This window comes from Ambystoma mexicanum, chromosome 1p (genome assembly GCF_040938575.1).
Source record: "Ambystoma mexicanum isolate Mex_15411 chromosome 1p, UKY_AmexF1_1, whole genome shotgun sequence".
NCBI lineage: Eukaryota > Metazoa > Chordata > Amphibia > Caudata > Ambystomatidae > Ambystoma > Ambystoma mexicanum.
The window spans coordinates 1,238,026,679-1,238,039,475 of record NC_090921.1 but is presented as its reverse complement, the minus strand read 5'-3'; the positions used below and the strand labels follow the sequence as shown (position 1 = coordinate 1,238,039,475).

At 46.6% G+C, this 12,797-nt stretch overlaps 1 protein-coding gene across 1 annotated transcript in view; it reads right to left on the bottom strand.

The window, feature by feature from the left end:
• The window catches only part of LOC138452392 (dual specificity tyrosine-phosphorylation-regulated kinase 1B-like), a 526,499-nt gene that overhangs the window by 289,158 nt on the left and 224,544 nt on the right, over positions 1-12,797 (bottom strand). Inside the window, exon 3 of the mRNA XM_069604969.1 lies at positions 10,124-10,243. Within this exon, the coding sequence (XP_069461070.1) occupies positions 10,124-10,243 (120 nt within the window). The remainder of the gene's footprint in view (positions 1-10,123; positions 10,244-12,797) is intronic.

Below are 12,797 nucleotides of genomic sequence, written 5' to 3'. Positions count from 1 at the left end.
AGGATCTTGCGAAGGAGGAGGGGTAGATTGAGCCGGAGACTGGGGTACAGAGACCGCAGCAGGAGGCTGAGGAGGTTGTACTGTGGTCAGCGAGCCCGATTAAGGCGTCTGTGGTGCTGTTAGCATGGCAGGGAGGACTTCGCTGACTGCGTCCTTGATGATAGTCACCACCCCCCCCTCTGCGGAGACCTAATGAGACCGAGGAATTTGTCGAAGAGCACCTCCTCAGTGGCCAAAGAGGTTGTAGGGGGTACCGAGGGATTAGCAGGGGACTGCTGGAGCCACTGCATACCCAGTCTGTATGGAATCATGAGAAAGCTGCCCTGCGAATATGAAGGGTAGACTGTAGGACACGTACCTGGTTGTGACCAGTCCCACCTTTACACTCGTTCACCAAATTTGTGGAATGGTGTTGGACGGGTGTTCCCAATTGGCGCGGTGGTCATTTTGTCGAGCTGCCTGCCACGTGCCTGCGACATGATGCCCAGCCCGCTGGGTCCAGCCTCGTCCAAGACTCTAGCGTGTGGATCACTGCGCCTATCCTGCGCCTCGGGTCTCGGCAGGTGCGACACACTCGACCCAGGGGTCGATAGAGCTATGTATAGACACCCCTCTGACGTATTGCCGGGTGTTAGGGTGTAGCCATCCCGCCGGTAAAAGTGCGGAGCCCCTCAGGTGTAAGCCTGGTGCACGAACCTTCCGGTCCCTCGACACTGCATCCAGGAGGATCCGAGGACCCCTCAACCCGAGGGCCGGTAGCTGTAGCAGCCTTGGTGCACGTGCCGGAAGAAGGACCTGGCCGGTCCCTCTGGCGCGGGAGAGTCCCTGGGAAGGAGTCTCCCTTGCGGGGTGCGCTGGAAAATATCGACCCTACCTTGGACCTGGGATGAAGCTTCACTAAGTTCTTGAGATCCTCTGGAGGAGACTTCTGGAAGAGCTCCCTCCATCTGGCTAGTAGGTTCTTCAGAGCCTTCAAGAACACCTAGTCACACGCCGAACATGATTGCCAACTGTGATCTGGGCCAAGGCAACACAGGCAGAGGGCGTGGGTGTCTGAAGTTGGGAAGAGCCCGTTGCAGGATGGACACCTGCTGAACCCTGAAGAAGTCGACATGCGCCGGGAGGAGCGTGACGCCCGAGGACCGAGTACCTGAATGATAGATAAGACAAAAAAGACAAAAAGTATCCATGCGTGGAATTAAAAGGCCAGAGCCAAAGCCAGGAGAGCTGGTGAATTCGGCCCGTTCCCATCGACGCGGAAAAGGGGACTGAGGTGTGGTGCCGGAGGGTGGAATGAGGGCAGCGCATGCTCCCTGGGCCATGCCCCCGCGCACCTTTCAATTTAAAGGGGAAGAAGGTTTTTGCTGGTGAAAAAGGTTCCGTGTCCTGGAAGGGATGCCCGTTCAGTATGGAGGAAAGGGGACAGGACGTAAGAGTATAAGGTTTAACCTTATCAACTTTATCCTTGTAAAAAAATACATTAAAAAAAAAGGTAAATTATGGCTTACCAGATCGGGCCTGCAATTCACTCACCCTGCAGGCTGATGTTACCACAACTAACAGAATGGTTTTTAATGTAAGCAGTCTTAAACACGAGTGAAGTGGCTCAAAAGAAGCAGACATCAGGAATTTTAATATCAGATTAAGATCCCAAAATGGGACTTGAAAAGTTGTAGGAGGGAACACATTAGTGAGCCTCTTAAACTGTATGATCAATGGCATTTTAAAATAAGATCCATCTTCCGAGGTACGCTTGAAGATATAAAGCACTGCCATGTAACCCATAATGGTTCCAATCTGGATCCCCAGATAAGCCAAATGTAACAAAAGACAACACCATGGGTGTATTGCATTGAAAAGGGTCCACATCCTTTTCCCTACACCAGCTGCTGAATTTGTTCCAACGGCAGCTGTATAAGGATTCTATTGCTAGCCGAAAGCAGAATTTCCATTACGTCCTCAAGGACGTCCCAATCATAGCTCAACCTCTCAGAAACCATGTGTGAAGGTTGAGTGTCTTGACACTCTGGATGGAGAACCCTCTCGCAATAGGTCCTCTCTAAGTGGACGACGAATTGGAGGGCAGATGGACCAAAGGGTGAAGATCGCTTGAAGGAATTCCTGAGATGGTTCCCACTCGTATGAGACTATGCTCTGCCTCCTCAGAGCATCCAATGCTCTGTTCTCCTAACTGGCTAGGTGAACCGTCGACCGGGAGATTCCTTCTTAAATTGCTCACAATGAGAGCTGCATCGCCCCTCTGCACAGTGGTAGTGAACCTACTCTTCTCTTGTTGAGGTAGCACATGGCCACTGTTGTCCGTCATGATCATTATTTCCCCGTACAGGGGGCAGAAAGATCTTCAGCGCAAGTCTGATCGCCAGCAGCGCCAAAAGATTGATGTGAAGATTGGACTGAGATAGAGACCAACAACCGCTGACTGTCAGATCATTGGTGTAGGCTCCCCAACCCGCGGGTGAGGCATCCTTAAATATTTTGTGGGGGCCATGGTTGCCAAAAAGATTCTCCCTTCAGAATATTGCCCTCACAGGCCCATCACAGGAGATCCTATGCAACCCTGTTTGGAACCTGAAGTAGGTTTGACATCTTGCCCAAGAATGGAGACCACTGTGTCCTGATGTGCCCATTGAGGGGATTTCATTCTCAGGCGAGCCTCTGGCAACAGGAAAATGCAGGATGCCACGAGGCCGAGCAACCTTAAAGTATGTGCAACCTTTCCTCTTCCTTGCCAGGATAAGGTAGTGGGTAAAAAGTAGGTAATATTAACTTTTGTCCAAGATGAAAATCTGATATAATCTTAGGTAGAAATGAAGGCTTGACCTGAAGGACGTCCTTATAAAAAAACTAAAAAAGCTGCTTTAGAAGATCGTGCCTACAACTCACTCACCCTACTGATAACACTAACAAGATGGTTTTGAACGCTAGTAGTCTTAAAGGACATGCATGGAGTGGTTCAAATGGTGCATACATCAGAAATGTCAAAACAATATTAAGGTCCCAAACATGAACTTGAAAGAGAGATGGAGTGAACACAGTGAGTCAGTCCCTTTAGAAATGTTATCACCAAAGGTATTTAAAATGACATTTCCTCAGACGATGCTTGAAGATGGAAAGCGTCGCTAAATAACCTTTAATGGTTCCAACCTGGAGCCCCAGATTGATGACACCTCTGGTGTTTTGCATAGAAAAGGATCCACATTCTTGTCCCTGCACCAGATGCAGAATTTGTTCCAACGGCAGTGGTACAACGACTTCATTTCTGGCCTTCTGGACGAAAGCAAAATCTCCATTATGTCATCCGCGAGGTCCCAATCCTTGAACTTCAGCCTTTCAGAAACCATGCGCGAAGGCCAAGTGTTTTGACCTCTGAATGGAGAAACTGACACTCCTCTTGCGAGAGAAGATCTTCTTTGTGGAAGACGTATTGGAGGGCAGATGGACCTAGCCAGAAGGTCAGAATACCAAGTAATCCTTGCCCAATCCGGGACAATTAGGCTCATGGATTTTACAAACTTTCTCAACCTCTTTATCACGTGAGGAATGATGGGGACGGCAGGAAACTCGTACAGGAGTGGAAACTCCCAGTCCACCACAAAATGCATCTCCTAGAGCTCCTCTTGGGTGAAATTCCCTGGAGTACAACAGTTTGCACTTCCGGTTGACACTGGCCGCAAACAGATCCACTTGAGGGGTTCACCAAAGGGTGACAATCTCTTGAAGGACTTCCTGAGCTAGTTCCCATTCGTGGGAGACTGCTCTGCCTGCTCAGAGCGTCCGCCACCATGATCTTCTCTCAGGGTAGGTGAACTGCCGATAGAGACATTCCTTCTTGTATTGCCCAGAACCAGAGTTGCATTGCCTCTCTGCACAGTGGTAGTGACCCTACACCACCTCCCTTGTTGAGGTAGTACATGGCCACTGTGTTGTCCGTCATCAGAACATTCTTTTGTCGTACAGAGGGCAGAAAAGCCTTCAGCGCTAGTCTGATTGCGCTCAGCTCCAAAAGATTGATGTGTAGCTTGGACTCCGATGGAGACCACCGACCGATGATTGTCAGATCGTTGGCATGGACTCCCCACCCATTGAGTGAGGTGTCCGTCACTACAGTTATCTCCGGCCATGGTTGCCAAAAAGGTTCTCCCTTCAGAACGTTTTCCTCGGAAGCCCACCACAGAAGATCCTGTGCGGCCCAGTTTGGGACCTGAAATAGGTCTGACATGTCGCCTGAGAATTGAGACCAGTGTGTCCCGAGAACCCTCAAGGCGAGCCTCTGGCACCAGGAAAATGCAGGATGCCATGAGGCGCAGCAATCTCAAGAAGTCAAAGGCTGGGAGACGCTGGGCACTCTGAAATTTGGTGAACATCTGCAGAATGTCTTGCACCCTCACCTAGGGTGGTGAGGTCTTTCCCAAGGATGAATCCAGTACAGCCCGATGAATTGGAGCTTTTAAAAGGGTATGTGGGACTTCTAATTGAGGGAGAAGCCCAGTCTGGAGAGGGTGGCAGGTCATGCAGAGAAGAGCCAGGACTTGTTCGGGAGAACGTGCCCTGATCAGTCAATCGTGCAGGTAGGGGTGGACGTGAAGCTCCCCCCCGCCCCTTCCATCCTCTCCTGAGACTCACTGCCACCATCGCCATCAGTATGATTACTCTCGGGCGGAGGTCAGCCCTAACGGCAGAACTCGAAAATGATAATTAAAACCGCTTACGGCGAAGCTCAGGTACTTTGTGCTTGAGATGGATTGGCACATGAAAATGAGCATCTTGAAGGTCCAATGACCATCCAATCCTGGAGCTGGAGGGCCTGAAGGATCTGAGAAACTGACCATCTTGAACTTGTCCTTCCTCAGGAACCTGTTCAAGTATCTCAAGTCTGATGGGTCTCAGTCCTGCGCCCTTCTTGGGGATTAGGAAATATGGAGAATACCATCCTTTGTTCCTCTCGGTTACAGGTACTGGCTCTAAAGCACCTTCCTCTAGCATGCTAAAATGTCCTGGAACCTTTAACAAATGGCTTCCCGGCGGATGATTCTGCAGTCTCTGAATGAAGGTGAGGCAGTAACCTTGGGCTATGGTTTCTAATGCCCAGGCATCTCAAGTAATACTCTGCCATTCTTTCATAGGCTGAGACAGTCTGCCTCCCACCAGGGTGTCCGGAATCAAAGACTGCAGAAATTTTGAGGCGGCTGATAAAGTAGCTGTTTGGGCGGGCTTTGCAACCCTCCCTTGTCCACATGAGGAAATCTTTGGGCTCTTTGACCAGCCATTCCTCTCGCTCTTCCAACTTTATAGTAGGGAAAGGATATACCCCTCCAAGGTGGTCTACCGGGGTGAAAAGGCTGATGCAGCCTGATACAGCACCTAGGGGCATATTAAGGAGTCTAGACTGCACGTCCGGTACAAAACTAGACTTAACCAGGCAAACCTGCATTTCACAGTGCTTGCAGTCATGGCTCTGCTGATACGGTCAGCAGAATCCAAACCAGACTTAAGACTTGCATGGCCCCTTTCCCATCTTTTACAATGGCCAGGAAGTAGTCTTTTTCTTCCCCTTCAGGAATATGTTCTGCCTGCATGTATACACATTCCCATAGGGTCTTGGTAAATCTTGCAAAGGCACATGTAGAGTTGGCAGACTTGAGAGCCATGCTCCCGGCAGGAAAGACTTTCCTTGACCAGGCGTCTATACGCTTATCATCCAGTTCTGATGGAATGGTCGGATAAGCAGCTTGCTTGGAGGCAGCGGTTGCCCGCTTGCACAACTAGGCTTTCTCGTGTAGGATGTTTAGACAAATAGCTGGGTCACTGCTTGACGGCCTATATTTTGTCAAATTTTTATGGACTGCCATACTCTATTCTGGTGCTTCCCAGTTTGCACTTACGCTCTTTTGTAAAGCGACATGAAAAGGTAGGATTGAATCCCTTCGAGGACCTTTGTCCAGGATATCCGTAAGGTTATCCTGTTCAAACAGGTCAGGCCTTCTCCATCCCATAAAATCAGTGACCCTGGTCCTTAATTGCCTGTAAGAAGCCTCTGCGTGATCATCTGGGTCTGGCTTGCCAAAATCCAATTCTGGTGATGTGTCCATCTGCAACCTAGATTACTCCGACATCAAACTGTCAGAAACATTAGGTGTGCCATATTGTAATTCAAAAGGTGGATCACTGTCGTCTGAAGGCTCATTGTCTTACTAAATCCACGTGAGAGACGTCAAAAAATCCTTTCTTGGCACCATGTGTAAAAGATTTTTGAATGCTTGGTAAAGTTTGAGGGCTTCAATGGTTTCGAGCCAGATGCCGATTAGTCCGACGCCAAAATGTTTTGGATGAAGACGTCTTGGTAGTTGATGGCACTGATGGCGTACATGGCTCAGACGTCGACTTGTCCGTGATGGACTTCGATGACTCAACTGAGTCTACGATGACTTCATCGCGTTGAGGTCCCAGCAGCTCCCGATGAGACTCTGGCCTTGAGGGCATGCAGGATTCGGCACAAGCCCTTTGCTTACCGTCTACAAAAGGCACGGAGGGAGCATAGCCTACTTGCTTAGAGTTATTCTGACTCTCGAAAATTGTGAGCATTTCGTGCCTGAATGATTCCCATTCAGCTGGAGTAGAGGCCATCACAGGGCAAGATATACTCCTCTCTGGAGTGGAGTCGGACGAGGAAGACAAAGTAGGCGATTTATGATGCCTCGATTTTCTCAACGACAGCTGAGTGGTGACAGCCACTCAGTGACCTAGACCTTTTAGTTCTTCTGTCGAGGAGTTGTCTCTCGCTCCGTCGGATGAATATTTTTTTGACGGGGTAGTTGAAGGGGATTTTTTGGGGAGTCTGCCTACCGCCAATTTCCTTTTACGTTCCTTCAGAGCTTTACAGGACATCAATAGACAAGACTGACAGGTCAAGGTCTTGTGCTCCACACCAAGGCACCACAAGCACACCGATGTGGGTCCATCAGCGATATTTTAGCACAGTAATCTTGGCATTACTTAAACCCGGTCTTTGGGGTTGTCGGAGCCAAAGACATTTTCACAATTTCGAAGTAAGAATATGAAGCGCGCCGTAGTGCATGAAGCGATAGCTTACTCAGAAAAACGTAACTGAAGCCAACGGGCGCTGCGTGTTCCACACATACCATTGATGATGACATCCTCGAGACAGAGGCTGTTGGGCAGAATTGCAAGCAGTACCCTCTGGGAGCACCACACACAATTAGGACTACAGGTGTAAGCAAAAAACAACCTTTGGTTTAAGTCTGTACCACACACTTTTTGGTAGCGAGCTGAGCAGCCAGGCTTATCTCAAGAGGGAATGTGAGCAGTAGACTAAGTTACACAGAAGTATCAAAATCACAGTGGTTCAAGTAGATACTTACACTCAAGAAAATACTTATACAATCATTTAGAAAACATTCACTAGTAGAAATCAACTTCATATTAAACACCAACACTACAGTACCAAACTAAGCTGTAGAGACAGTTTGAGCTCCTCTAGAAAAAGGAGACAAATGGCACTTCCGTTACTTTCAATGGGAATAAAAAGGCATAGCTTTGTACAATGTATTAGAAAACACTTCTTTTAGGCAATGCAAAGGTACAGTGTACCGGGAGGGTTAGTTCAATTCAATAGGCCAGGCCAAAGTCAATAGTCTAGTGTTCTTGATAGGACAGATCAGTTCTGGTAATAAATGGAGAAGTCTTTGTAAAAGTTATCAGCAGTAGTTTAGATGAAAACAAATGATATGCTGGGTCACAAGCTTTTAGTCCTGCAAGTTGGGAAAGTTCCACAAACTTTCACTACAAGAGTTAGGATCTCTCAATCGAATGGCACAGTACCTTTATGTGAAGCAAAAAGATGCATCTGAAGACGTTGGTTCCTGCGGGTCTCACTGTTCCTGAGCCTCAGTTGTGGGGACAAGAGGGAGGATGGAGGATGTCGGGGGACTCCTGCACTGCACAGGATCGTCATCGAAGCAAACAAAATGGAGTCACTTCAGTTACAGTAGCTGTAGATTCAAGAACACAAACTGGTAGCCCTCTCCCTGGTTAAACCTTAACCAGCATTGAGAATGGTATCCAGGTGTCTTAAGAGTTGATTGGTCCCACCAACTCAAAGGAAGAAGCAGTCCTTGAAGGAGCTGCTCTGTAGAATGGAGTTCTGGCCATTCAGATTTGCAGCAGGGGTTCACCGGGCAAACCAACGGTCCAGTGGTTGCAGCAGCCGTCCTCTTCCAGCTAGTCTTTGGTTCTTACGTTCCAGTAGTCGACTGTCTTCCAGTCCTGGAGACTCGCCTTTTAAACAGTTCTCTACCTTTCATTCCAGCCTAGCTGCCACTCACCCAGCAGGGTGGCTGTCCTTGCTGGACAGCCAGCCAATCACGCCAGAGTGCATTTGGGGGTCCTAGGAGACCAAGCACAGGGAGTTTCAGGAACCTCCCTCACTACCTGCCCACCACAGACACTCAGACGCCAAGGGCGGACTTCAGTCTTGAAGCCTGCCAAAAGGCACACAAACAAAGGTACCAAACCTGGTTTGGCGCGCAGAGTTTATACACTAGAAGGACCTTTCCACAAAGAAATGGGGAAACAAAGATACCCAGGCTCTGTTTTTACAGAGGGGTCTTGGGCGCCATATTGAAAAACATGGCGCCCCCGATTTTTAGCTACTGGTATTCGCAGTCGGGAAAAATCATGGTAGCTCATTATAAAACCACTGCCAGCAATTTCAATAAGGAAGGGGTAGCTTTTGACAGCGACATGAGTGTTTAGACACAGGATACTAAGTAACCCCTCCAGCACTCTATAGGAAGATAGTGTGTGCTGGGTCTATGAATTTAAAAAAAGACTAGTAAAGTCAATTTAACTTTACATTCTCTGGGGAACAGTAGTTCGTCCCAGAGAAGGTATTTAAACCTTGGGAAGTCCAAAGGACATTCCTGTGCCACTGCACTGAAGGTGCTGTGTGACACAAGAATGAAAAGATGATGTCTATGGAGTTATCTAATAACTCCATAATCAAAGAAAATAAACACAGAAAAACAAAATTAAAAGTTCAAAGTCCCAAAGGTCAGCAAAAGAGCTGGGGCTCGCTAAGGTAGAGAGGAATTTAGCATCTTTATGAAAATCCTTCCGAACAGAGGCCCTCTAGGGACATTGAGTCAACCGCATCGACGCACAGCGCCCTCTGCTGAAAAAAGTTTCAGCAGCAGCTGAAACTGGATATAGAAGATATAGATGAGGAATACTTGACAGGACACAATCCATTTGAAATATATTTACGACCTTTTACATACCTGAAATCTCACACACTTCCAATATATGCCTGAGAAAGCTACAAAAAACTGCCTGCTAAACACCACTCAATCGCACATCTTTCTTTAACTCACAAACATCCCTACTAGCCTCAAACACCCGACAACTCGAAACTGCATGTCTCCCACCTGGAAACATGCCTCCAGCGTACAAAACAAATATGGAAAGCATGCACACTAATGGGCAAGACACTAGAAATATGCAAGAAAAAGGGACAGTTCAGAATATCTAGTTATGGGAAAAGATGAAGGCCCCATTTAGAAGCAATCACCACCTATTTTTTTTTTTGTTGAAATGGTTACTTGATAGTCACTGAACTACAAAATCTGAAAAAAAGTGTATTTACTGGTTTTAAGTACATAATCAGATTCGGGTAAAGGCAGACTTAAATCTGGTAGATTACTTTTTTTCTTTTTTTGTAATGGTTTTCATCTTGGTAAGAGATTGGATGGTTCCAATGATTCTAGCCACTGCCATAGCAGAGGAATTGCCTCGTACTGCAGCCAGACGTTACTGCTTATGCACAATATTATCAAACAATCCCCCGCAACCCCCCCCCCCCCCCTACAACATTAGAAAGCAGGGAAACAAGTTGCAAGCATACAAATTCAATAGACCCCTCACTTCTGTGCATGCACACAGCAGACATTTTCTTACTCGCCAAGAGTCAACGGTCACTGGCCAATGTCTAGTGCAAATTTTGAGGCCTGTTACAATTCATAAAGCAGGTTAGGACCTCGGTAAAAAATAAGTTTGTTCTCATTATAAAGAGCAGTAAACCTCTCACCTCATTGATGTGCTTGTAGGTTTTTATTAAATCCACAGATAGTTTACGAAGAGGTGCAGTAGCAGAATCCCGGAACGTTAAAGGAATCCTCCTCTGCAAAATTGTCATATCTGGCAGAACCTACAGAGAAACAAACTTAATTAAACAAAGGTTGCAAAACACTTTGTAGCAATCATTAAAAAGAAAAAAAAAAAAAAGTACTTTATTCAAAGAAGTGTTGAAGCAAAAAACTCCTGAAACGAAGCAGATCTCAATAAAACATTTAATCATTTCAATGGCAAGGAATGTGCAATAAAGAGAAAAAAAAAATGTACCCTCAAAAAAAGTTACTCAAATGTTCACCAGCATCGGATTTGCAAATGCTTCGAAATGTTCTCTTTTTTTTTAAAAGAAGGGACAATAGATTTTAATTAATTACTATTGAGAACCTTGGACTTTCAATAGACCTAAAGACAGGCATTTTTATTTGCTTTTTGGATACCCATCTGAGAAGCAAGACCGAGCCCGAATCGGCACATATTTTGAATCCCGTTTTTGGGGTAGACAGTCAAAAAATTCAAAGTGCGCGGAAAGAATGAACGCCGAGGAATTAAACCGTTTCAAGCAAGCTGTACGGAAAAATTAAACTAAGGCAGTGGGCGTGGGGCATGCCATTCATACCGACGCTGATGTCATAATTTACGGACTGAGGCCGTCGAGGGACATGAAGTCTGACGTACGGCCACCTCTGCTGTGAAATGCTTCCAAGCTGCAAGCAGGATATCGGAGTACATCAAAGATGAGGAATACGCAGAGGACACAATCCATTTGAAGTGATAGGCACAAGAAATACCACCTTGTCGGGGGTTTTATGTAGGGGCTAAAGAAGAAGGCGCTAGGAGTCTAGACAGTACTGTGTTAAGATCGGCTGGTGCAGGATACCCCACAGGTCGGTGTGCACATTTTCTTTCCCCATGAAGGTTTTGGCCATAAATACCAAACCTCCTCCCCCCCCCCCCCCCCCCAAACAGCATACTACATCAAGAGGTGGCATAAACTGCTAGTGCAGCCAAGTGGACTTTGTAGGGAAACGTAAATTAACCTCGAGTATAATACATAATATATGGGGGACTGCATGCTGGTGAGCAATCAATAAGGTTTGTTTGGTTCCCATTACACCAAATGACAAACTATTGCCAATATTGAAATAACATTTCTGGGGTTACGTTTCCCGGCTTAACTAAGTGGTTCAATGCAAAGGTGAGGCAGGTTTAAGTGACAATTGTAAGACTTCAGGCGCCAAGTTGAGTTTGTGGATTGGAATGTGTGATCTGTTTATTTTGTTATGTCAGATTGTTAGCTGGGCATTTCTTTGGCGGGTGTAGCAACATGTATAGATGTCAATACCACACTTGCCTGGTCAAAGACTAAGCAGTGAGTATCAATGGAGTAACTTGCAAAATACAGCAGAGGAGGGGAATCGTCAAAAAAGCATAAGCAAATATCCCAGACCAGCTAATCCATACAGCCTTGTTTATGGACCCCGCAATTGTGGTGATCGACGAGAAGGCTGGGCATTTTATTTTTGCTTGCAAGACTCATTGTCCCGATGCCTCAATTTGTTTGAGTATCTGTGCTCAACCCTCACTGATCTGCTTAGCTTGTCGTCTGGTAATTGTATGTACGCAAGACATCATATGCTTGAACGTACAAGTGCCTCTGTAAGCAGCAACAGCAAACCTATTCTGGTATTTGCGACAACGTAGGTGTGCGTACTGCCATGTTTGGTTATACAAAACAAATCTGTTGTGTGGTCTGTACTTGGAACACTTTTGCTGTGGATGGGTGCTTGGAAGAGACAAAGTGCTTGACAGTAATTCCAGGGTATTTCTGTAGAGGGATGCTTTTTGGGGAGTTCACCTGCAATGGAGGTGGGGTGGGTTTGAGTGAGTGAAAGAACCAGTGAGCTCTCCATACCAACGTTGATGCATTTGTCACTCGCACCGGTGGATTCTATGTCAAGACTGGAGGCTCACTTCATGCTTCTCTTTTATTAGAACATGTAAAGAAAGCTCAGCAGCAAGATATTTTTGTGCACCATGTACAGTAACCATGCTCATATTGAAAGTGCAATAAAAAATATATCTAACACAATAAAAATGCATCGAAAGTCCATAAAAGTCTAATAACGTCAAAAAACGATTTCCCATGATGCTCCCCAAGATCCTCCAGTGGTCATCGACATGTGACACCAGTCTTCCAATGGGCCTGTAGGTATCCCCATAACAGTCCTGAACAAGATGCAACTTCCCCTCTCTTTGCTACTCACAGCAAGAGATAAGTACAATCTTGTTCAGAACCGTTTATGTGGTATATTGATCTTTTCACATAAGTGGGCGTCGGGGACTGTCAGTTGCGAATTTGATTTATGCGTATGTTCACTCGTGCGCTTTCAGCCGCTGCAGGGTATCCTGCTGTGCCTGCGCTCGCTTCCCAGCCTCATGATATTTCACACGGGCATCGGGGAAGACAGCACAGCATTGTTTAATTGCGTGGCACCGTCTGTGAGCCACTAGGGGGAGCTCCTGCTCTCCCTGGTCCATTTCCCTACATTCCGGTGCTCGCGTGAGCATTTCCGTTCGAATTAACGGTTAATGCTAACGCCAGAGCTATATATATATATATATATATATAT